At 47.8% G+C, this 24,681-nt stretch overlaps 2 protein-coding genes across 6 annotated transcripts in view; both read right to left on the bottom strand.

Annotated features, from left to right (window-relative positions):
• NLRC5 (NLR family CARD domain containing 5) overlaps positions 1 to 9,297 on the bottom strand; it is a 54,403-nt gene extending 45,106 nt beyond the window's left edge. For 2 of the 5 annotated variants that reach the window (XR_010374225.1, XM_064459099.1), the window contains exons 1-5: positions 9,218 to 9,297; positions 7,941 to 8,083; positions 4,367 to 4,531; positions 3,524 to 3,824; positions 140 to 202 (exon numbers count right to left, since the gene is read on the bottom strand). Coding sequence is in view for 4 of the 5 variants with exons in the window: in XM_064459099.1 (XP_064315169.1) it covers positions 140 to 202; positions 3,524 to 3,824; positions 4,367 to 4,372 (370 nt within the window). In the remaining variant the exon portion in view is untranslated. The remainder of the gene's footprint in view (positions 1 to 139; positions 203 to 3,523; positions 3,825 to 4,366; positions 4,532 to 7,940; positions 8,084 to 9,217) is intronic. The other 3 variants (XM_064459101.1, XM_064459103.1, XM_064459102.1) reach the window with 3 other exon arrangements.
• Positions 9,298 to 10,679: 1,382 nt separating this feature from the next.
• Positions 10,680 to 21,935, bottom strand: CETP (cholesteryl ester transfer protein). The gene is made up of 16 exons (XM_009511050.2): positions 21,716 to 21,935; positions 20,547 to 20,661; positions 19,606 to 19,740; positions 18,018 to 18,088; positions 16,879 to 16,966; positions 16,682 to 16,751; positions 15,713 to 15,773; positions 15,004 to 15,095; positions 14,538 to 14,717; positions 14,097 to 14,147; positions 13,592 to 13,759; positions 12,056 to 12,123; positions 11,893 to 11,935; positions 11,738 to 11,807; positions 11,315 to 11,400; positions 10,680 to 11,219 (listed from the first exon to the last, which is right to left on the bottom strand). Exons 1-16 carry the CDS (start codon positions 21,858 to 21,860, stop codon positions 11,139 to 11,141), a joined length of 1,524 nt encoding a protein of 507 aa, XP_009509345.1. The 5' UTR covers positions 21,861 to 21,935; the 3' UTR covers positions 10,680 to 11,138.
• Positions 21,936 to 24,681: the final 2,746 nt, after the last annotated feature.

Raw genomic sequence — 24,681 nt, 5'->3', positions numbered from 1 at the left:
ATCAAACCTGAAGTTGCAGTGGCTTCCCCACACCTTGCCAGCACTGTGGCCAACACGTGGGACATTTGTAGCCCTGCAGAGAAGGGCAGAGAAGATAAACTCCAAGAGCATAGCACCCCAGGGTATATTCCATCCTTACCTTTTGACACAGATGACCGGACACCCACATCTGTGCATGCTTCTTGTTTCTGGGTTAAGTTACCTAAAGGAGTTGTATTGGAAAGGAAATGCAGTCACTGCAAGTGTCCTGCTCTTGAAATCTGGAGTTCTGGTAGCCAAAGTTAAAGGGCAGGCAGCTTGCACTGCACACAGTGGTACAAACCAAGACTCAGTATAAAGGCTGATGCAACACAGCTGGGTTTCAGGCTCCCCATCTGACCTTTTCCTTTCTGATTCCTCTAAAATAGTTCACCTCTGCTTTCAGAGGAGAAGTGAAACAATTTTTCTCTAAGATAAATACAAACTCAGAGCATGGGTGGCTTTGGCTGATCTAAAAAAAACACACCACAGCCATAAAGGAAGACCTATTCTTCCCATGCAAAGGAGGTGTTTCTGTGATAAAACCATTGTTAGAGTCAGTCAGCAGCCTAGTCAAGAGCCTTTTCTGAGTCACTGCATGGCTCATGCTGCCACAAAACCCCACTCAGCACAGCCAGCCCCACAGGCAACACTCACAGAGCTTCAGAGGGAGAACCTGCTCAGGCCACACAGGAGTCGCATACCGCCAGGACTCTTTTGTTCAGATAAACTCATGCCTGAAAGGATCACTCTCCAAAATCAGGTGGGAAGCCCTCATACATTAATTCCTCTCACTGTAAATTCCAGCACTTCCCAGCTGGGAGTGCAGGCCAGTACTCTGGTATTTCTAGCTCTAGCATGAGCAGGAGCCAACAGAGAAAAAGGGTCCAAATGGGCACAGGTGCTGCACCACAGCCTCACACAAAATCCATTCAAAAGCTCAAATATCCTGACTCTTGCCCTGTGTGCCATGTATGCCAAAGTAAGCCAGTTCTGGTGCTGGAAGACTCAGACCCACTATTTCTCCACCACTCATCCCAACCACTGCTTGGGCTGCCCCTCAGGCTGGTTTTAGCCTGCATCAGTTCTCCAGACTCGGTCACCATGCAGACAGAAACTCTTTTCCTGTGGAGTCACTTCAGCTAAGGCAATGTGACGGTTAATGTTGCCTAACATAAGACTGCTTTGCTACTCTAAAGTGTTGTCCTACTCCAAACCACCAAATCCTGCCCACATCCTAGGGACAGCCCTGTCATGGTTTTAGCTGGGATAGAGTTAATTTTCTTCACTGCAGCTGGCACAGTGCTGTGCTTTGAACTTAGCATGAAAACAATGTTCAGATAACACAGATGTTTTGGTTGTTGCTGGGTAGTGCTTGTACTAGTCAAGGACTTTTCTAGCTCCCCATGCTCTGCCGGGTGCACAAGAAGCCGGGAGGGGAGGGGGCACAGCTAAGAGAGCAGATTCAAACTGACCAGAGGCATATTCCATACCATGTAACGTCATGCCCAGTATGTTAACTGGGAGGGACTGGCCGGGGGAGGGAGGCAGCAATCGCAGCTTGGGGATGGGCAGCATCAGTCGGCAGGTGGTGAGCGGTTGTATCATTTGTGTTTCTGGTTTTTTCCTTTTCCATTTTATATTATCATCATTGTCATTATTATAATAATAATTATTATAATTATTATTTTATTGTAATTATTAACTGTGCTTACCTCAACCCACAAGTTCTTTTGCTCTTCCAATTCTCTCCCCCATCCTACAGGGGTGGGGGGAAGTGAGCGAGCGGCTGCGGGGTGTTTAGTTGCCAACTGAGGCTGAACCACGACAAGCCCCTATCAGCTATGCAGATGGCTAGGGTTACCTGAAAGCCATCCCTAGACCAGCCCTAGACAAAAACCAAAAGCAATTAACCTTCAGAAGGATCAGTGATGCTAAACTGTTAGTGCTACAGTTAAACAAGCACAAGCCAACTCCAAAACCTTAAGAGGCATCTTCCTTTATGATATGCCAACAGCACTAAATGGCTGAAATCTGTTTCAGCTTCAGTCCTGAGAGGTAGCCCCCATCAGTCCTTGTTCCCTGTTGCTCATCTGGTCTTTCCCCCATTTCATCTTTGCAAAAGTAACTGCTGCTGCAGTTGGTTATCAAAGGCTGCATCTGTCCAACTGACACAAATGACAAGAAGTTTATGCAAACAGGACATGAAAGACAGTACCACTGAGAAAAATGTTTACAGAAAATAATTAATAACCAGATAAAGTAATCCAGTAAGGGAAAGGCGCAGCTTAGCTGGTGCCACAGCTTCTGATAACTAGGAGTGCATGCACAAAATGTTTGTAAGTCTGCAACATGAGGTGCTGTGTTATTGACAGCACTCACTACAAATCATGTGATTTTTTCCAAAGCAACAGTTTGCAACTGCAGATAAGAGATACGGAGAAGTGGTTTTCTTGTGGTGTGTTTTAAGACTTCTGTATTTCTTGCCTTTCTGGATCAGGAAAATAAAAATATAAATTAAAAATCCATGGAACATAAAGGAAGTATTTTTTTCTTCTTCAAATAAATCTATCAAAAAATTTCATCTCAGCTTTATTGGAGAGGGGGTGAACAATTTTTATTGTTTTTGGCTTTTTACGTCTAGTTTTTTTACCTCAACTTAACATTTTTAAGCGGCGAAAAGTTGTGCTTCCAAGAAAAAAAAACCACAACAAATTTCAGCAGTTTCAAAACCTTCCTTCAAGAAATCTGCAGGAGAAAACTTGGCAAAATAAACTTTCTTACCAAGAAATATGGATTGAAGCTGAATTTTCTGATTAAGAAAATTATTGCCATTGAGAAACTCCTGACCTACTATTGCATCAATGTTTTCTCTCTCACAGCTATCATGACACTCTCTACTCTCACAAAAAGCAATGGGGAATCCCTACAGCACAGCACACCTTTTTCCCCACATTTCAAATAGACATAATTAGTGTCTCAGGAACACTATATTTTCACTGGGCAAGGTGACTTTGCCCATGGGGACACTTCCAATTCAGGAAACCAGATTATATCACCACACAGGTTCTCACAAGGTCCACAGAACCCTCCATCCTCAAATCAGGCCAGCTGTTATTAAAAGAGCCAAGAAACAGCCCACCAACACCTACAAGGTGTAGCACAACTGCTGAAAACACACATCTGAAAATGTGAACTATTGCTGTTTGCTGGCAATAACTATTTTTGGAGGGACTGATCTTATTCCAGACATTATGGTGAAGGACGGACAGGGTGAACCAGAAGGAAAGTCAGATCATTTTTTAAACTGAGTGGCTTGGTTAAAAAGGCTTGTAGCTGTCTGGACACCATGGAGAGGACTGCCACCTCTCACTAACGAGGCACTGACCACCCAAGCAAGGGCGTTGGTGGTGTCACTGCCTATACTGGTCTGTTGGCCAGCAGGGAGCCAAGGCATTGCCTGTGTTTGGAGATGGTCAGAGGAAGCAGGCCAGATCTCCATTACCTTCTCCTGCAGAACTTATGAGCAGTATCTCCAGATCCAGGGGGAGGTCACATTCCATGCAGAGGTGCTGTGCAAACTGTTTCCAGGTAGCAGGGCCAGCCTTCTCCAGCAGGTCAAGAAGCACTGAGGCTTTTTCCCTGTGGTTGGTGACACCATCCAGGACATTCAGGGCCATCTCTGGGAGGAAGCACCGGGAGGTCGTGAGCAGCCAGTCAAGACGGTGACTGAGGAACTCCACTAGCTGGGGGCGGGCACTTGCTATGGCTGCTTCCAGGTCTAGATCATCATTCTGAAATGGAGGCTAGAGGGATGACACCAGAAAGGGTAGCAATGGGCATAGGAGTAAGAGATGTTCACCCACACAGCCCTGTTGTCGAGCAGTCAGAACAGCCCTTGATGAATTGATCTGCTTTCTACCTCTTGGTCCAACCCAGCATTTCTTATCTGCCTTACCCTCACCATGTCCTGTGGCAAATCCCAGCCCAGCCATTACGTGGTGCAAGGATCACAGTGCTTGTCTGCACAGTGCCTAATGCAGCAGTACTGCAAGGGACAGGAGCAAACAACAAGAGTCAGTCTCTCTGGCATCAGCCTGGGAGAGGCTCTGTTGATGTCTGTATTGCTGCAGTAGCCATCTGCCAAATATAACATCTCCGGTATCTTTCACATGCAGCAGGACCTCTGGGGAGGCATGGGACTCTAAGAGCAAGATATTTCCCTGCACAAAGGGCTCAGCAGCTGTTCTTGCTGCTCATTTTGTTGGGTTGAACAACTCATGTCTGCTTGGGTGACAACGTCACCCTCCACTTCTCACAGCAAAGCCACACAGATATGGTCTCCTACCTGCATTGTTGTGTGGTCAGCCTTCTCTCAGTTGTCAAACGCAAAGGTGGCTTCTGCTCCATAACCTGACGAAGAACTGATCTGCCAGTGGCAGTATTTCAGCATACAGTGACATCCCAACACACGGTGCATGCTGATATGCAGTTCCTCACTCTGTGCAGCTGCCTAGGGATAATAACAACAGAGCAGGATGTAGGTATGAAAGGGCACAGGCAATTACACAAGTCCCAGATCTAGGGCACAGGCCTTAGATCCTGGGGTCAGCTGTGGAGATTTTCATCTCTAGATAGCAACCTCAACTCAAACCAGCAGTGGCCCCACGAAGTTTGGACATTTGAAGATCCACTCCTGGCATGATGAAAATGCAGGACTGAGCCTTGTGTCCTAAGATGCAAGTGGAAACAGGCTTTACAGGAACACTTCAAGGGAATCAAGGCTTTCCTGGTGTCACTGACTGACCTGAGCTAGTCTTCTATGCCAACCCACTGCTCTTAGGCCCTCCATGGAAGCTGATGCAGAAAAAGCAACAGCTTGCTCAAGTCAGGCAGCCAGTCACACTGGAAAAACTGTGAAAAGCTGATCCTCTGAAATTAGACAGCTCTCACAAAAGAGTTTTAGGTGCAGGGGACTGAAAACACCACCAGTGCCAGTGCCACTGCCAGCACCAGCTGCCCCAATTCTCAGCAGAGATGGCAAAGGGAACTGTTTCTTCCTGCACTGCGGCTGGTGCTGGCTGCTGTCCAACCACTCCTACCACAGGGAAAGGGATGAGGAAAGCAATTACCATCCTGCACACCTCCAAACATCCTGCAGCAGGACCCCAGCCGGCTACAGCAGCATCTGGACCATGCCACTACCCCAGCAGACAGCTGCCTACACTGATGTTGAAAGCCAACTCCAACTCCAACTACCACCACCATGTTTGCAGAAAGGCAGACTATTGAGAAATAGAAACCACAGGGAGCAGCCTCCATGCTCCACCCCACCACCAACTATCTGTCTTTCATCTAAAGGGGACAGTCCTTCCAGGTCCAAGACTATGAGAGTGTGTCCAGAGGAGGGTGACCAAGATGGTGAAAGGTCTTGAGAGCAAGACTTATGAGAAGCAGCTGAGGTCACTTGGTTGTTCAGCTTGGAGAAGGGAAAGCTGAGGAAGGACCTCATTGCAGGGAGGGGGAGGTGCTGATCTTCTCTCTCTGGTGACCCATGGTAGGTCACAAGGAAATGGAATGAAGCTGCATCAGGGGAAGGTCAGATTGGACATTAGGAATCAGCCACTGGAACAGGCTCTACAGGGAAGTGGTCACAGCACCAAGCCTGTCAGAGTTCAAGGAGCGTTTGTTCTTAGTCGTACGGCTTAGTTTTAGGTAGTCCTGTGAGGAACAGTGCACTGCACTTCATGATCCTTATGGATCCCTTCCAACCTGAGATATTCTATAAGACTGCTGCACTGTGAGTGGTGTGGGAAAAATTCCCAACTGCTGTTAACACCTGAGTTTACTTGGTGCAGGGACTGGAGAGTGACCAGCCTAGTTCAACAAAAAGCTGGTAACACTGTTGAGTGGAAGCATCCTGTTGGGTAGAATCATTTCATCCTCTAACGAGGCTGGTGCACACAGTGCCATTGCCCAGTAACTGCCATTTCCTGAGCAAACACCTTCTCAACCCAACAGCAGCAGCCACCCCACCACTACCAGGGTGGAGGGATGGGGGAATCGTGCTGCGGAGCCCACCTCCTCTAACATTCAGCCCTCACTCCCGAGACATGCTATCCTCTGCACTGACCATTCACGTTTCTAAAATAAAGGGAGTCACAGGCCATCAGGCTTTTTATTTTTGCCTTCTTCTTGACCTGGCCAAGAAGGAAAGTGGGAGATTTCTATGGAACTGAGCGAAGAACTAAAAACAGAAGTGGAAGACAGAAAGGCTCTCTGATGAACAGAGCCAAGACCTTCCCATCTGCACACAGACAACTAATTAATCAGAAAGTTGTGCTCGTGGTGGAATAACCTCACAGCAGAGCCATGCTGCTCCATGGGGCACACTGCATGAAGAGAACATTACCTCCCCACATCGTAGCTGGGCAGTGCACACACCCAGAAGCTGAAGAAAAAATGAAAAGCAGAAGCCATGTTGGAGCATTGGAGGTAAAACTGCTCAAAATGTTTGTCCCGCTCATGTTTAAGAGAATATCCCTTCTCCCATAATCCAGAACCATTCTCTGCCCTTTCTGTACTGCCTCTTTAAATAACTTAAATGTTTTAAGGCAGAGCCAAATTAATGCAGCAAAGGGATATAACCTGACTGAGTGCTACAGCAGAGGACTGGATGGGAAGGACCTAATCAGTCTCTTCTGTTTCTCATGCTCTGAAAGCCAATCAAACATCTGATAAGAGCAAAGGTGGCGATACTGTACATTCTTTTACCAATCTCTGATTCTTCAAGTCAAAACCATGTCACAAGTTGGTTATTATGCAGCATCACCATATATTGTTATAATACAGTACTACTGCAAGAAAGACTCTACCCAGGTTCCCATTCCAGATCAAGCTTTCAGAATGAACTACAGAAAAAGTGAAGCAACTCTGGGCTCCATCAAAATGTGGGTAATCCTCCCAGATTGTAAAAATTTTCTAATGTCTCTCATTCACCATTCTAAAAAGAACTATAAAAAAGTTCCCAGTGAAATTCTAAGAAAATTGGGCTTAACAAGAACCAGTGTTCTCCTCAAGCCATTTCTCTGATGCCAAAAACTGAAACTCTAAACCTTATTGGAAAGGACTCTGCAAGTTTTTGTTCAAAATATTTTATTATGAAATTTATATTATATTATCAATTATATAAATAAAGAATGCTAAGAGTAACACATGCATTAAAACAAAGGAAACAATGGTTCAATTAACTGGAAAGCTTGAAAGAAAACGTTTAAACATTTCAAAGTTAAACAAACTGCAAAATAACAGGGCTTCCTGCAAAACAAACTTCATCTCCCAATAGCATGATCAGTGAACCTTTAGGGACTGTCATTTTACATTTCTGCAGCTAAAATACAGAAACCTGTAGACAGCAATGCCCTGACTTTATTCCCCTGACGGCCAAGAAATACCTACTTAATAAGACCATGTTAAAAAAAAAAAAAATCAGATCTTTCTGCCAATGAAGACTGAAAGCCATTCAGGCAAAAAGTAGACTCATATGAAATAAATAAATATTCATATTCACTGAACAGTTAGATGAAAGCTCAGGCGATCCCGCACAGCTCCTATATTAGTACTGCTCTGCCAAATCAGACCGTCAGAAACAACAGGCAGTGACCTACAATAAAATGCCTCTGAGCTCGAAACAAAGCACAAAAACCTCCCAGGAAGGGCCAGAAAACAAGAGCCGCAACCCTTGCACTTGCCCTTTAAATGCATAAACACCATTAAAACTCTTTGCAATAATACGCCTTGCCACCTCACCCCAACTCGGCATTCACACCATTCCCAGCCACCAAAAATACAACTGAAACGTGAAGCTCCCTGTTGCAAATCTAGCAAGTTCGTGCATGCTCTGAGGAGCACGTGCTACTTACTGGAAGCCCAGAAACAGAGCAGCGGCACCGAAAACAAAGTGGGGGTCCCAAAACAAAGGAGCTGGGGGACAACATCCACTTGCCTTGATTTCTTCACTTGCTAACCTGCTTGAGGCACACAGCCTTTTGGTGTGTTGTGGGATCTGATGAGAAAAAAAAAAAACACAGAGAAAAATGAAAGTAAACCAGCTAGGAATTCCCCAACTGCAACTCATCTCTGGTAAAGACAGAGAGATGAGCAAAAATACCCAATCAGACCAGCAGAAGAGCTGGTATCCTCTTCTAAAATCTGCAGTTAGGCAATAGTTTAGGTAAAGCTTTTGGGACATGGTCCAGAGAAATGGGACTTGGGGGCAAACACTCTGGAATAAACTGACTTGGTTGTAGGTAAGGCTTTTGTAATGGGAATATTTTTATTTACATGCATAGGTCTGATTATTCTGGGACACAGCTAAATACTTATTTACCATTTCCATTATACCTAAGAGAAAAAAAGCAAACTGCCTTTCCCTTGGGACAGGGACAAGGTTTAATGAGAGTGTAGTAGTTGTGACTGATCTGAGGAAAAAAATCCCAGGTTTCTAGGTAGAAGTGTGCACAGAGATCTCCAGATCAAGCCAGATAGGGTGCAACAAACAACAGAATATTATTAATATTTCTCTATATGCCAGAGAAGCGACCTTGGAAAACCAGATGCAGCCTGCAGCCAAGTCCCAGACAAGGCAAAATGTGAACACCCCTGTTTCAAAAGTCATTAATCAGAAAAAATAAAAACAGAAGAGGACCAGCACCACCCACTTCTCTGGACAGAAATACTTGCCCTGGTTGTCTTGCCTCGAGCACGGTGCAGGGGATGGGGAGAGCTCTGAGAGAACTGGGGTTGGATGAGGAGACCATGGGTAGTGAGGAGCAGCTGGGGAAGCAGCACGCACACAGCACCCACTGCCACACTCTGCCCCATTTTGCCACCTTTTTTGCCCCAGTCTGGCCCACCACACCTCCTGCTGTACAATTCTGTACCTAAAAATCCCCAGTCTCATCTCTGACAGACTCCCATACACTCCTCCAGCTAGTAAAAGCTGTGGTATCTGTTTGCACCCACTGCCTGCGTTCCAAAGTCAGCTCCAGCAATGCTTCTGACTTGAGCATGGGCAAGCAAAGGGCGCAGCCAGACCCCGACCTCCACACACCCCGCACCCCCCCGACCCCCCCTCACGAAGTGCCGCGCCACGACGCCTCTTCCCCCCGCGGGGCGACCCGCCCCGGCGCTCACTCACCCTGCGGGCTGCCCGTCCGGGCGCGCTGGCGTAGCGGCAGCTCCGGACCGCCCTGAAACCGAAACCGCCAGACGGCGGAGCAGCTTTGCCGGGAAAGCACGTGGGGCCGCGGCTGCGGCTCGATGCCAGGTTCGGCGAGGCGCAGCACCGACGGTGCCCCTCAGCGGGCGGAGTGGCCGCTGGGCCACCATTTTGTGCAAGGGCTCGCGGCGTCCCGCAGCGCCTGGGCAGGCTCATGGCCACCATTTTGTGATGGGTGCCGCAGCCCCACAGGGAGCCAACTCAGGACCCTCTGGGGGCCCAATGCCTGCTCTCCTGCTTCTTCCCCCGCCTTCAGCAACGTTCCCACTTCCCCGTGCAAGGGCAGCTGTCTTGCCCAGCCCCGAGGGACTGTCACCACTGAATTGTCCCCAGCAGACACCTTCCTCCCCGAGGGGCAAGGGACCTCCATGGCAGGAAAAAAAGAGCATTTTTATGCCTTTTTTATTAATGCTCATGACTCTAGTGGGATGTCATTCAGGAGGGCCAGAGGGCCCTGGCTTGACAGAAGCCAGTTCCCATAGTCTTCAGCAGACATTGCCATGCAGAGAAGAAAAATGTCACGGCAGCGTTGGTGGCTGTAGAGCAGGAGGGAGCACGGACAAGTCATTAGCTGGAACTGAAATGGGTGGCAGAGGCAGTGATGGGAACAGGGTGTGAAGGGAGGTAGAAAGTTGCCCGCTACTGTGCCTGTTGGCCACACCATGGTGTCACACCTTTTGCACTGCTTGGCTCCTGCTGTGTCATGGAAACAGCTGGCTGAGACCCAGTAAAGTAAACCTTCCTTGGCTGCCATGGAGCAACCTGTAAACTCAGCCCACTCTGTGCTCCTTCTCTTCCACCACCCTTGGCACCATGACCACTGAAGAGACGTTAAACCCAGCAGTTGCGTGGAGCATGGAAGTGCTCGGGGAGCTCGGTAGCCTCTAGCGCTGAGGGTGGGAGAGGAGCAGGTCAGAGGCACCTGGCTCATTCCCTGGGGAGGATATCCATGGCAATGCAGAGGGAGCAACCACCATGCCCAGGGAGCTCGAGAAACTGAAGCCACCCTGCTACTGCCTTGCACAGCTCTTTGTGAAGCCTCAGCTTTAATATTGCTTCCTGTGGGAGCACCTTTGTTAATACAGTCACCATTAGTCTTAGATTTGTCACCTGAGATCTCTTCAAAGTAAAAAGACAAATTAAAAAAGGGGGGAAGTGTGAATTGGTACAGGAAAATAACTGAGCCACTTCAGATAAATGATTACACTGTAGTAGGAAGGAACAGGAACCTGCTGTTGGACTAGACACATTCTCTCCTATAATCTCTTTGTCTTCCTTATTATTTTTATTCCTTTTCTCAAGTTTTTTAATTTACTGCATTGTAAATTCATGTGCCGTTTACTTTTTTCAGTCATCCACATGTCTTTTAGCATAACTGGTTCTGAGCTTACTTGGAATTTGGTAATGTCACTTGAGTTGCTGAAGTCTGTCAAAATCAAGAGCCTCTTGGTTCATGGTAGAAACAAAACCCAGGATCAGCACAAAAGGTGCTACGTTTCCAAAATGTAACAACAGAGATGCCAAAAGGTGGGCAAAGCCCATTTGTGCTGCCTCCCATGAGTGCTAACCCAGAGCACATGCACTTCAAGAGTCCAACCCTTACTCCTAAGCACACAAGTCCTTTAAAGATCCTGGAAAAGTAGAGTGTATAGAGGTGCAGACTTCAAGATCTTTGCAGAGGAAAGACTCAGGGGAAGTACAATTGCACAGAAATTGGAGTGTTTCTGAGGAAAAGGAAAGAAAATTCAACCAACGCTGATTTCTGTCAGCTCGGCTTTTAATTGGTTCACATTCAATCTTTCTGTTTTTACGCAAGTTCCTATGCTCTTTTATGAAGAGATCAGCTCTGTAATCTTTTCTCAAGAAAATCAAGAAGCAGATGATTTGGGAAGCTAAAGTCAAGTTGTACAATTATGTATCCCTACAAAGAGAGGAGAAAAAAGAAAAGTATTATATTAGTTTATGCCACACTCCCAAGAAGGACTTGAGAGCTAGGTATTTCTGAGCTCTGTTTACCTTTCTTGTGATGATCTCAGGATTTCTGATCTCAAATAGATGAAGCCCTTTGCTGTTCATCAGTGAAGTCAAAGCTGGTTCGATCCCTATGGAATCAGTAAACCCATCCAGTTACAGGTGTGGCCATCCTGGCTTGTTGCTCATCACGTACTGCACTTTTGTTTGCCTGTGGCCAAAAGCTAGTTGTGCCTCCACACCCTACAACCTTTGGCCTGATGGAGAACTTACTTTTCCTTTGTCCCAAACATTTACAAAGGGTTCCCTATTCCCCAAGTGAGTCCAGCAGAAATTTGCATCAGTAATGTGGTTCCCACCCCAGCTGTCAGAGTTATTGATGGAATTTTTTTCAGTGCTTAGGTTTAGTAGACCCAGTGTTAGATGCTTTACAGAGTAGGTTGGCGCTTCACCAAAAGGAAAACTCACTTGAAATCACTTCAGGGATCCCAACAACCGAGATCATTGTCTGCAGGTAGTTTCTTATGGATAGGTCATTCTGAAAGCCAGAAAATACATACAAAAAGGTTTTTAAGGCATCATTTAGGCAGAAATGGCCTAGCGAATATGTTCTTAGGACTTACCCCACTTGGATCAGCTGTGCATTTAAAGACTTTAAACTCTATCCTGAAGGGAAGGAAGGAGGGGGAAAAAAGGTCATTAAGGGCTGCAAAGATTGTCTTTTTGTGCTGCTCTCAGACATGGGTTTCAGGGGCACTGAAACCCACAAGACACCATAGTACCAACCTGGAGTCCAAAGGGTGCAAAATTAGTTTCTTTTCTGCATAGGCAGCTTGGATAGTGACCGTGATTTCCTGCACAGAGATGAATGGCAGGGTTGAGATATAGCACATCTTGCCTTATAGCAGGGAGCTGCATTTGGAAATTCTGGTTTACTTTCTATGACCCAGAGTTCAACATCCTTCTGGCTTTTTACCTCCAGAAATTACTAGAGAAGGTCTGCATTTTACCTCTCTGTTTACGTGCAACAAACTCCTCCCTGATGCCTACAGCCTCAGCCTGTGGGCTGAAGACTGGCTTATCCACAGGACTGATGCTTTTGCCATTTTGTGAACCAAATCCTGCATAAGGAAGTTACATAGGGTGTTTTTTCCCGATGACCATCTGTCTCAACATGAAAGATCATCAGACTGGATGTGGAGAGGCCAGCTCCAGGGTAGCCAGGGCGACTACAGGTAGGCTTACCATAGTGTTTTCATTTATAACCAAATTAAAAAATAAAGCAATCTCTGAATTCTGGCCATTTAGGCTCATTTCCTCGCTTTTGCTTGTATGCAGATGTTTGTTAAAAGGAACATTTTGTGATCCAGTTGCAGGTGACGACCAGGGGTCTGGCAGGCCAGGAGCAGATCACATCCTGCGAGCCACGATGTTAGGGACCACCTCTATCTAGTTCAGTGCTTCTGTAGTCCTACCAGAAATTTCTTTCAAGATCTCACCTAGAGCACAAAACCCAGCTGTGCATATTTCCCCATAACTCCCTGCTAACATGGGATACTTGCAGAGGGCAGGAGGGAATTATTCTCAATTACAGTTTAACCCTTTAAATTAAATAGTCTGGTCTACCCTCAGGCAGGGATTTGCTTTTGTGCAGTGTCCGTACCAGTCCATGATTACAAGGTTGGACAAACATACTGCTTTCTTGAGATGTTACCCATGAGAGCAAGGCTGTTGGCAGTTCTTTCTTCTGCCTCTTTAGATGCAATATAAAGCTGTCTGGGGTGAAACACCTTGTAAGCAGGAACTTTCATACAGGCATGCATAGAGGAAAGAAGTTATATTTTGAGCTTCACATTGTTCAGAGCTGTATCTTCATTTCAAAGACAGACACCCTCTAAGTGGGGGCCAGAGTTAGAATTTGGGAATGAGAATATTTCAAAACAAATACATTCTCATGGTGCCTTCATTCTCTCCTAAAGCACCTCAGCTAAAGGAGTTTCACTGTGTCCAATACAGGTTAATGGGGGTTCGTCAGAGCTTTCCAGTGCTGCACTTACCAGCTTGCACACCAGTGATGGGCTGGCCTAATAGAGGAGGTGTTGAGCCAACATAGTCACTATCATCATTTCCAGCCTCAAATGTCGAGGGAAGAGACGGGAGTGTTAAAAGGGACTGATAGGCCTTCTCCACCTCCCATGGTTTAGCCACCATCCCCTTCCCAAAGGGCTGTCTGCCATTACTGTCCCTGAGCACCAGGAGTGGTCCAGACTCGGGAAATAGCCTGTCCCAAGGTTTTTGCAGTCAGGAGAAGCAAGAACTGACCTTCTCCATATACAGAACCATCAGGGGCTGTTCTCCCGGGGGAAAGATGCTGACCTCCACTGCTACCAAGGACTTCACAACTGTGCCTTCAGGCTGAAGAGAGATTTGGGGGTGGTCAAGACTCCACACCTTGGCCACAGAGTCATTATAGGAGGTCCCTTGAAAAATCTGGTCAAATAAGGAGAAATAGACGAGTCAGGCTTTTTCCATACCACATGCCAATTTCATGCCAACTTCATGCCAACTTTACACACAGCTTTTTAGTCCCCACCCTTTGTAGTACCCAACTCCTCCTCCAGTTCAAACAAGCACAATAACTCAGCCAGGCTTCAAGGAAGCTGTGCCAGCATGAAGGGTTGAGAAATCCTCCTTGCAAAGCACAACAGTTTCTCCACTGGACCCTGGTTTTCCCCATCAGCCCCACCCAAGACTCTTATGACACAAGACGTTACAATGCAACAGAATCCATCTGAAAAGTTCCTCATTTGACATAAAATGCAGTTACCATCTGCACTGCATTCCGCTGCGCTTCTGTGTCTTCTGCTTCAAACAGCGCCTTCAGAAACAAACCAGAAATAGATTGTAGAAAAACGGAAGAGAAAGTTATGATTAGCACTGAAGCAGGTGGGATGGGCCAGAGCACTGGTGTGTGGCGTGTGGCCAGTTAAGAGGCATGGCAGAGTTCCTCCTGAGTTCACCCCCTTTCTACCTCAGTACTCGCACAGAAAATCATGTCACTTTACAACTTGGAAGACAAGTTTTCCATCAGCTGGTGTTGCTACTCTAAGGGATAACACTACCTGATAACATGTACTTGCTAAGAAGCTACCAACTTCTGACCAGGATCACATATAGAAACTAGCTCTCTAGTATTTAGAGAATTTTTTTACTTTCTCCCCAACATATATGTATGAGGTAAGGAGGGAACCACCCCTAAAATAGTCACCTGCAACTTCTCCCCTCTGATGGTCAACACCAGGCGCTTATCTAAGAAAGCTGCCAAAGCCAGAGAGTTGAGGATGTGTTCGGACAGCCAGAAGTAGAGCATTCGGGACTCGGTCAGCAGTGATGGGGAGAAAACAGAGTCGCTGAAGACATCAGAGTAGTTCTTGTACAGGACAAGTCCCTTTAAAGGAAAGCAAACATGTTAGCTGGGATAAGCAGCAGGGAGACAGAACAAAATGTCACTACTTGCACTTTCATTGCAAGGTGAAGGCCTGGCTGGCCGGACTCAGAGCAGAGAGTAAGCTGCTCGGCTGGGCGAAAGGCTGGCATCAGCACATGCTGCAGACCTACCTTTGGCTCCAGCGCAGCAGCACTGCATGGCAGCAAAGAGACCAACCCCTCCCAGCCCTCAGGCGAACATCATTGCCAGAAAACCTTTGGTCTCTGAGCAGCCTGGGTTACTTTACCTTGTGATGGGATTCTAGGTAATTTGCTTTTATCAAAGGAACTGATGCAAGGGAGATATCAACGCTGATATCCTCATCCTGCACAAAATCCACTACAGGAAAAAAAAAACAAAAACCTCACACCAGAAATATGACCTTAAGCAGAGCTTGTGAGACAGTTTTAGGACTTGCTGGAGAAGGTGACTGGGAGTTATAAAAGAGCACAGGGATGGGACTTGGGGGTCTCACTCCTTTGGGTGCCAGTGCTGATCCTGCTACTGCTCACTGACTCAGTTTCTCCACTGGGAAATAGGGGTAACTATTGATAAGTTTTACACTCTGCTCCTTTTCCCTGATATTTGAACCTGGGAATCATGGAAAAATCTTCAGCAGGCAGATACAGATGCTGCAACATCTCAGCCCAAATACTTCAATACATGCTGCTGTTCTAGCTAACATCAGTCCTTCTGCACCTATCCTGCACCTCTAGTCATTACCTTATGAACTGAAATGCATCTTTCAACCAGTGCAATCACCCTTAAAAATCAACCTGATGCAGAAACTTCAAAGCATAGCATTGTTAAGGTTTATTTTGCTGTTGTCTGAGGGCTTGGGATCCCATACACATTTTCAAGGGACTTTTTTGATGGAAGCAGCTACTGCCCTGCTGGGGCTCAAATGTTAAAAGCTGCACATAAAAAAGAAAGCAGAAAAAACCAAGGATATTTACCTGCTAAATCATGTACAAAACTTGCCAGCACCTGGGCAAGAAAATTGATTTCGTTGCACACCTATAAGAGGAAAAGAGGGGAAAACCTGAAGGCTGGGGGTAGGATTTTGGGTGTGGAGCACAGCCAGACCTCACGGTGAGATTGTAACCAGGGTGATGGAATTAACCAACCAGGCATGATGCTATACTCCTTGTACAGCCCTATCCAACTGGGTATTAAGTCTGGGGACATGGAGTATACAAATCAGTGCATTCGTTGATCTGTATTTTAGTCTCTAGGTAATCATTAATGCAAATGAAATAATAGACAATGTGCTTGTGTCAGGAGAGGATGACAAAATGCGGTTTCATGCGGTGGACTGAGAAAGCTGGCCAGGACTGCCAGGATTAAGAACCAAGTCGGTAAAAGGTAATTCCGGCAGGGGGAGATCGAGACCACTGATTTATGGACCACCTACCCAAGTAATACCACCTACTGAAAAGAGAACAATGGGAAAGGACAACTGAGTCTGTGCAATAATTTACATGTGAAGCAAGCAAGTTTGTGCCAATCACCAAAGAGAATAAAATGTATGGATAAAATGAATATGTATATTTTTGGTCTATATAAATTACATGGGAAGGGTGTGTAAGGTATGCATGGTAGGTGGAGTGATCCCCTGTGCATCCAGCACCATGATTAAAGAACGCCTGCCTTTTAACACTACATTGGTGTTACGAGGTTTATTCCCAATTTCGGTGACAAGATCTTGGGGCTGTTGGTCAGAGTCAAGCACCATCACAGATCCTAGTGTCAGTGAAACCTCCCACCTCATCCAAGCTGTGTTTTTTTGTGGATTCTATTTATTTGTCTAATTTTTCAGAACCACTAAAATTACTTTGCTCTTATCTTGTGGGTGTATGTGGGCAGAGGAGTGTGTAGCATACAAACCAACCTTTCCTCTGGCCCCAGGCAGTGGCTGATCTTACCTCGCTCTTGAGAACAAGCTTCAAAGTGAAGGAGATGAAATCTGTGAAGAGCTGCTTCAGCCAGCCCGGTCTGCATAAGACAGGGAGCAGAGTCAATGACCACCTAGTGGTCCCCATGGTGGGCGATGCTTGGGCTGAAGCCTCAGGTACCAGCAGCAGGGCAAGTGAAGCCTGATTTGGAAGGGGGACAGACTCACTCCTTGTCGCCTTGGAGGCGAAGCATCAGTTTGTGGAAAGTCAGGTAACAGTCTGAGGCATCCGCAGCCACTTGGTCCCTCTGGCACACTGCACGGGATTAAATAAAAAAAAAAGAAGCTAATTTGCTACTGAGACAAGGAGGATGAGTGCACTCTGCAGACAGTGCAGACCTGGAGGAGGGCATCACTGCAGAGGGGCAGCCAGAGTTCCCCATACCTCCCAGAGGATATTTCCAAAAGACACAGGACCCTGCAAAGTCAGGGCAGATTGGGCTACCTTGTATCTGGATGGAGGGTTTCTGCCTGCATCTCCTGCTGAGCAAGTCTACCAGACACCCTTCTTCACACTTCATTCGGATATCTGCCCACCTTGCTATAGCTCCTATCATCAGGGACTCAGGTGTCCCCTTTCATTACCCAGGAGAGCCTGGGCAGTATGTGCAACCCGCAAACCAGAGCTGGAAGGGAATTAAGTCGTATTGCAAAAAGCTCGGAAATTGCAATATACCATCATCAAGAGCTTTGTGCTGCTCTTCTCCCCCTGGGACCTTACCAGGAAAATGTATTTTGAGGCAGGAAAATGCATTTTGAGGCACATGTGATAACCTATGACCCTCTCATACCTTATGGGAGGTGGAGGAGCATAGTTTGCCTCTGTCCCTTTCTAGTCTAAGTCTATTGACTTTCCTAAGGAAGAGGATTCATTTCCCAGAACACACCTTGGGCCTGACCTGGAGAGAGTTGAAAAAGTAGACTATAAGCATGTCCTGCACCAAAGCCTTCCTCTGGATCGCTCTTTTGAAACATCCCCTTTTTTTTTCAAGTCATCCTGAACAGCAAGAGACAAAAAGACAGTCCAGAAGGCCTGACCATTCTATGCTTGCTGCTGGTGTAAACCAGCATAACTTTGCTGAAATTATTTGTACCAGCTTCCTCTGCTTGGTCTGTTAAAAATATGAGGTCTTTGAGGGCCACAGGGTGTCAGAGACCCACTTCCAGCCTCTGGGTGCTGACTGCTCCCCGCAGAGGTGAACGGAGCTGGCCCAGGCTCGCTGCCCCCCACCTGGTCTGTCCTGCTGCTCTGAAGGAAGAATGTGCACAAAGACCCCTGCAGCTAGCGATTCCCAACTGTTACTTACTCAGTTTAATGTTTATCTGGAGGTCAATGGAAGACTCGATTTCAAAATCAACTGAATGAAAAAGCTGCAAACTGTAACAGCAGGAGAGAGGACATTTAGCAACCCATCCTGGGAGTGATACCTGGAACAAAAGCTAAACGATAGAAGGTTTAAGCCTCACACACACACCCCCCAGGGACCCTGCAGCCACCTCCGGCAGCACCAGGATGTTCCTGGAACTGGCTGGTGCTGCTTGGCACTGTGGGGAGCTCCGGCTGGCTGCATCCTGCTGGTTGGCATGGGGCTCAGCAGGGCCAGGAGGCTGCTGCCATCTGCTCACCCATTTCCTGGTGCCAGGGGACTTCTTGGGGTGCCAGGGGGCTTTGGGGACAGCACAGAGGTCACCACAGACCCCCTTGGCGCACAGGGAGGGCTGTGGGGACAATGCAGGGGTGACCAGTGGCCCCCGTAGGCACAGGGGTGTTGTAAATAACTAAAGGGTTAAACTTCCAGCTTGAGCCAATAGTAACCTAAACCCACATCCTGAGAAATAAAAACGACTCAATGAGCCAACTTGTGAAAGGAATTCAAGGCTCATGAGCTGAGAAACTTCAAGGACTGATAGCAGAATTTCTCCCACAAGGAAGATAGAGGGATGCCACAACCATGAAACAACGAAACCAGCAAGAGTCACAGTAACTGGGGGAAAGGTAATTCCAGCAGGGGGGGATTGAGACCACCAACTCAATTGAGGGATGAAAGAACTCAAAAGAACTCAAAAAATGCTCAAAAGGACTACCCCACACACACACTCCTTTTGAGCATGCACAGTGAATTAAAATCTCACTGTAGCTGTAAATTTAAGCGAGAAGATACAGACCAATGGAAGAAGAGGATGCTCAGTCAGGTGAATAATGATGTATTAGATAGGTGTGGTGTGTCATGTGTGTCATGTACAAATGTAAAAATGAACCCCAGTAGGCGTGCACATGAGGCGGAAGGATCCCCTATGCATCCAGCGCTGCAATAAAGAGAATGCCTGCTTCTTAATGCTACAGTGGTGTTAATAGGTTTATTCCCAAATTCGGTGACAGGAGCAGCTTCTCCCTGACTGCACAACTGCCACAGGTGGGTTTTATAAGACCTCTCGCATCGGTCCTTGCACTGCAGTGTGCAAAACCCCAGCACATGGTAGCCCATCAAAAATACTGTGGTGTTAAATCACTGCAAATCACTGCATTAGCAGCACTTAGGTGGATGGGAGAATTAAGCTCCTTTTTTCCCCACTCAAAGTTTATAAAGCAACAAAGGGGAGGGAAGAAGTCAACCTGTATTCTTTGGCCGACGGGTCTCCTCACGCGGTGTGGACCGCATGACGGTGCAGACAGAAAGGCAGAAAGCAAGGCAAGACGAGCAGTGAGGGGGCTAAGCAGCACTGCTGGTGTATAAAATCTTGCCTCACTCAGACAGTAAGCAGTGGTGCCATTGCTTGAGAGCCATTGCTAGCAGCCCCTCCACATCTACTCATGCCACAGGGAAGTCCTGCCTGCAGGCAGCAGCAGGAGCTGGGGCTGTGGTGCTCGGCAGCAGCCAGCCCCCGGGTACTTACAACCAGGCCCCGGCGTAGCTATAGGTCAGGGTCCCTTTGAAGAAGGCGGTCACATTTTGAATGGCAATGTGAATGGCATCGTTGTCCTTGAGCTCCACCTCACTCTGCTCTATGGACAAGTCATTGACCTGGATACTAGAAACAACACAAACCCAGTTTATCCCCAACCCTGGGGCTGTTTTCTGTGACGGGCAAGACAGGTTGGTTCCTGAGGATGTGGGGTCTCTAAGGGGGCTGTGCCAACTCCAGTGAGTGCTCAGGAGCTTTTGCAAATCACAGAGACCACGTACAAGGACAGTGGTACTTTCACTCAGCCTTGGTGAGCTCCTACCCTCCGATGTGTGGGCACGAGGCTGGGTGAGGCGAATGCTTTAAACGGGAAACACCAAGCAGCACGCTGCAGAAAGAACTCCATTTTACTGCAGTGCTCTGTGTCAGCCGCAGCCACAGCAGGATATCTGTCCTGCATTTGCATCGTTGCATTTGTTGTCCCCAAATAAAAGTTAGTAACCAGCAAAACCCAGCCTTGCTCGTCTTAAAGACAGGCCAAGTGACATCCTGCTGACAAGAGTGGCTCTGGCAGCCCTGGCCGGGTCCCCTCTGCCATTCAATGTGCCATGGGCACCATCTGCCAGTAACGGACCCCAGGAGCTCCAGCCCGCAGGAACAGAGCTCCCCATCCCCACTGTCAGAGATTTGCTCTACACACTGCCTCACTGTCTGCCCACTGAGTTGTAAAAGTAAAAAAATGTATTATTAATACATCAGCAGCCTAAACCTTAATGTACAAATTGTCTGCAAGACATAGATCAGAGAGTGTGTCTGCCCTGGTCTAGACCTTCACTTTCACCAGGAATTGCTGGATAAAAGCTCACTCCAAGGCCAGTTTCAGTTCCTCTCCGTCAGCCCTAACCTCCCCTGGCAGAGACAGAGATACTCACTTGGTCAGCCCATAAGCCACCCTGCCAAGGAGCCGCATGGACCTTTCCCCGGTGATATTTGGGAATTTGGCATTTCTGAATGCTGCTTGAATGACCTGCGCTGTTTCCTGGTTCACTGTTAGTGGAAGAAAAGGGCAAAGACACCAAATTGCAACCTCTCCTGGCTGTAAAGTCAGGTGCACACCCTGGATTAAAGTCCTACAGAAAAGTTTTACCCAAGGCATTTCCATTAGATTAAGGAAGCACTAGAAGTAGCTTCAGAGTAAATTAAAATAAAAATAATTTAAAAAAAACAAAACAAAACAAAAACAAATCCCTAACTTTAACAGCCGACAGCAGCTGAGGACAGCAGCATATGTGGCTTAAGAGTCACCAGCAGGACTGTTTCCGGGGCATCAAGCCCAGCTTTCGCACACCTCACCTTCACCTTAGTCGTAGGTTTTGGAAAGGTTGAGGCTGTGCTTGTCCTTGCACTGCACAAGCTGTTAACTTTGTCCCAGTGCTTTGCTCTGTTGCTGTTTGCTTGTATTGCAGTAAGCTGTTGGGTCTCCAGAGGAAAAATTCTGAGACCAAAGTTTCTGTATCCATTTTTCTAAAGTTATCCAGCCCATTCCAGCCTCAGCCTCAGGCACACGCCAGTACAGGATTTTTTCCTTACATAAATACCGTCTTTTAGTTTGGCCCAGCATCCTTCTGTGCATCTACCACTGTCAGAGGGGATGGGACAGAGCTGTTCCCACCCTTTACAGAAGCACTAATTATTCTTCCACCACCTGCAGATCCCCCAAAACCTTGCAAATAAACCCACAGCAGCAGAGCATCCCTTTTTCTCCCCTTCTGCACACTGACCCCAAAAGATTAAATTGCAGCAAGGTGCTCTAGCTTTTCCATCACGCCAGTCCCCAAGGAAGAACGTTGCTAAAAGTTTGGACTAAGGGGAGAGATTGAGGACCATTTTCTAGCTCCTTTGAGAACTTGTGCCTACTCAGTTCAGGTCCCCATGGTTTAACTCATGCTCCCAGGCAGGTATTAATACATCTTACAGATAAACAGTTTAAACAGTTTCCATGAGTGCCAGGGAAGCAAGAAACCCTCTCACTTGGCTGATATGTCACTAACTTCTCCCAGTGGAGAGGGGGGAAACGCAGACCCGTATAGCAGGCACTTACACAGCAATGCCGCGGGCTTGGTCATCCTGCAGGCAATCCCTGTGACGCTATAAGGGAAGGGTCCAAACTCACAGGCTGCTGACACATAGACAAGCATTAGAAAGTTCCCGAAGGTCCCCAGTCTCATCCTGCCAGCCCAGAGCATCCTCAGCCAGAGCAGAGCGCGCCGAAGAGATCAACTGATTCTTGACTGTAGCAAAGGCTGCTTTCATACCTCTAAGCAGACCTCATTCAAAGCAGGACATGATCTGCTTCCTCCAGTTATCAAAACTCATCACGCATTTCCTAATCTTCCTATAGTTTCCTTTACACTCTTCAAGTCGCACGCTGCCTTCCTCCCACAGCAGGCGCTCGGGCTGCAGGACTTGGCTTTCCTGCCAAAACTGCTTAAACTCAGGACATGCACACATTGAGGTAGATGGAGAAAGCATGAGGGGGATGGAAATTGGAAGGGGATAAAGTCAAGGGATCAGCTTCACACTCTGCCTCCAGCCAGTTTATCATTTGCTCTTTGCACAGAAATATCCATATTTTGCATTCCTGCAGCAATTTCCCAGCAAAGCCCTGTTCAAAATGTACTTATATTATTAACTGCTCCCATCTCCACTGAGGAGAAACTGAGGCATGGTCCTGGGAAGGGGGTTCCTCTGCTGGGTACACCCACATCTCCTGCACCCCTGGAGAGCTCCATGACCACAGGACTGGGATGCTCTCTGCCTCTCAGATGGATTTGTGGACCATCTTTGGTTTGCCACCTTCCAGATGGGGAAAAATTTTCTAAGCTGGAGCTTTTCATGCACCTAGCCCCTCACCTGCTATTTGGGAAACGTTAGAAACCCAAGTTCACATTCACTCCTTGTGCACACCTGCCCTGTATGCCACCATCCCCCTCCACACCCCTGTTGTGGTGCAGGAGCCCATCCCAAAACGAACTCTAGGACAAGACAGAGTGAGGTTATTTCAGCAGTGAGGCTCCCAGCAGCTCCTGTGAACCATTTTGCCAGCAGAGACTGGTGGAGAAGGAAATGTGAGATCCTGGCAATGCGGCAGGAGCACACTTAGCCCCCCTAGGTGAGACAAGGTGCCAGCCTTATGCCTCTCCCTGGCAGATGCCTCATTCTCCCTGTGCCGGGTGAGCACATTTCCTCCAGGGAGCCCTGCTGTCTGTCTGGCAGCCCCCACCCTGCCGCCCTGTTTTCTTCCTGAGTTGAGAAAGTGAACGGCCTTGGGTACCCTGCGGGAGGCACTCACGGTCACTGACCCGCCAAGGGAAACCAAGCATCTGCAGGCTTCCCCCAGGCTTCTTCAGGCGAGTGGCACGGTAGCCTAGGACAGGCTACCTGCTGCAGGCCAATACTGCATTATAAATGAACAACTAAATGTTGGAACCACATATAAAGATAGCAGGTGTCAGACCAGCATAGCTCCCACATGGCAGCCCCATGCCATCGCCTCAGCTGCCACGGCATCCTCGCTGCCCTGGCTGGGAGGTGTCTCTGCAGGAAAGCTGCAAAGGGGACAAGACACATTACAAAAGGCTTTAAACTCAAGAGGCTTTAACCTTGTAACAGCTCTGGTTTCTCTCCTTCAGCTCATGGTTCTCACATGCCCAGCCCTCCCCAGCATCTTGCAGTTCAAGGGATGTTGGCTCAGTGGCCAAGGCCTGGGTTGAGGGAGTCCTGCAGCCACAGCAGGAGGGGTATGCTCAGGCACTGCAGTGCAAACGCATCGGAGGCAGCCAGGCACTTAAATTGGCAATCAGAGACATGGTGCTGCTGGGTGTCATACAAGCACATCTGCCTGTGCCCTCAGCAGAGCTTTTGTCAGAGAAAGGACACACTCCCATTTATTGCAGGACACAAACTGAGGAGTGTTGCACACAGTTTAAGTTTCAATGGAACAGATCCGGAGTAGACACTGCAGCAGAGAAGCAGCCCCACTGAGTCTGGTGTTGGTCATGGTAAATGAAATCAGAGCAGAACCCAGGAGGCCACAGCCACCCCTCTGCCCAGGGCAGCACTTAATACCAGCATGAAGAAAAGGGTAAATCAGGGCATTTTGATACAGGGTTATTTGTCCCTGCTGTCCCAGGGTAGATAAAGACAGTAAGACCAAGATCCCAGAGCCAATGTGCTGGTTGGGGTAGATCTAGTGCATTTACAGCCCCCTTACAGGCCAGCTCTTCTGCCCCATCACCACTGCAGAGGCTGCTGCTAGCAGATGACCTGAGCTGAGAGCAAGGGAGGACAGGGGACTGCCGGGCATTGACCTCAAAAGAGAACAGGAAAGCTGGAGATTTTCTGCCTACAATAGCAAAAGCATGTGGAAGGTGGAGGTGCCGCAAGCATCCTTGCCCTGGAGTAACCAGGCAGAGGCCAGGGCAGCAGGGACACAGCAGCCCACCCTCCTCACAGTGCAAGGTCAGGTTAGGAGGAGGCAGGTCAGATTTAAAAACCCAAAGAAAGGTTAAATTCAGTTAGCAGGAGGCAGGGCAGGCTTTAAAACCCAAAGAAAAGTTAAATGCCCGAGCTGCTGTGTAGTGCTGGCAAAGGGGATGCTAGAAAATGTTTTGATAGATATTTGCTGTGTAAGGCTTTATCTGAAGGCCATCCATGCACAGCTGTGCTCACCACCTTGCTGGGGATTGTCCTGTAACTGGAGTTGTTTTTCCCCACTGTATCCAGAGCAGAGGTACATCACAGCACCATTAATCTTTGTTGTGCTGCGTTGACCCAAACATTCAGTGTTACCCTGCAGCTGCTTCCTGAGATAGTCTTCCAGGTAGCCCGGCCACACTCTGCTCCGTCAGCAGGACAGGCTCCAGCACCAGCTCCAGGCCCAAACCCAGCTGCTCCCATGTTACACAGATCCAGTGCTTGGCAGTACAAGGCCCTGGTCAGTCCCACACACCCAGCACCAGCCCTTGGAGACCACAGCCATATTCCTTGCGTTGTCCAGGGCTGTGT

This window comes from Phalacrocorax carbo, chromosome 8 (genome assembly GCF_963921805.1).
Source record: "Phalacrocorax carbo chromosome 8, bPhaCar2.1, whole genome shotgun sequence".
Classification (NCBI taxonomy): domain Eukaryota; kingdom Metazoa; phylum Chordata; class Aves; order Suliformes; family Phalacrocoracidae; genus Phalacrocorax; species Phalacrocorax carbo.
Note: the sequence above shows the minus strand (reverse complement) of the source record. Positions and strands in the feature narration are given on the sequence as shown.

Bases quoted from the DNA above. Each gene is read 5' to 3' on its own strand.
- CETP (XM_009511050.2), bottom strand. From the start codon at position 21,860: ATGCTCTGGGCTGGCAGGATGAGACTGGGGACCTTCGGGAACTTTCTA. The intron at 15,774-16,681 runs GTAAGATCAGCC...TTCCTCTTATAG, and splicing joins AGCTTGTTCTCAAGAGCGAG to GTGTGCAACGAAATCAATTT. The intron at 14,718-15,003 runs GTAAAGTAACCC...TTTCCTTTAAAG, and splicing joins ACCTAGAATCCCATCACAAG to GGACTTGTCCTGTACAAGAA.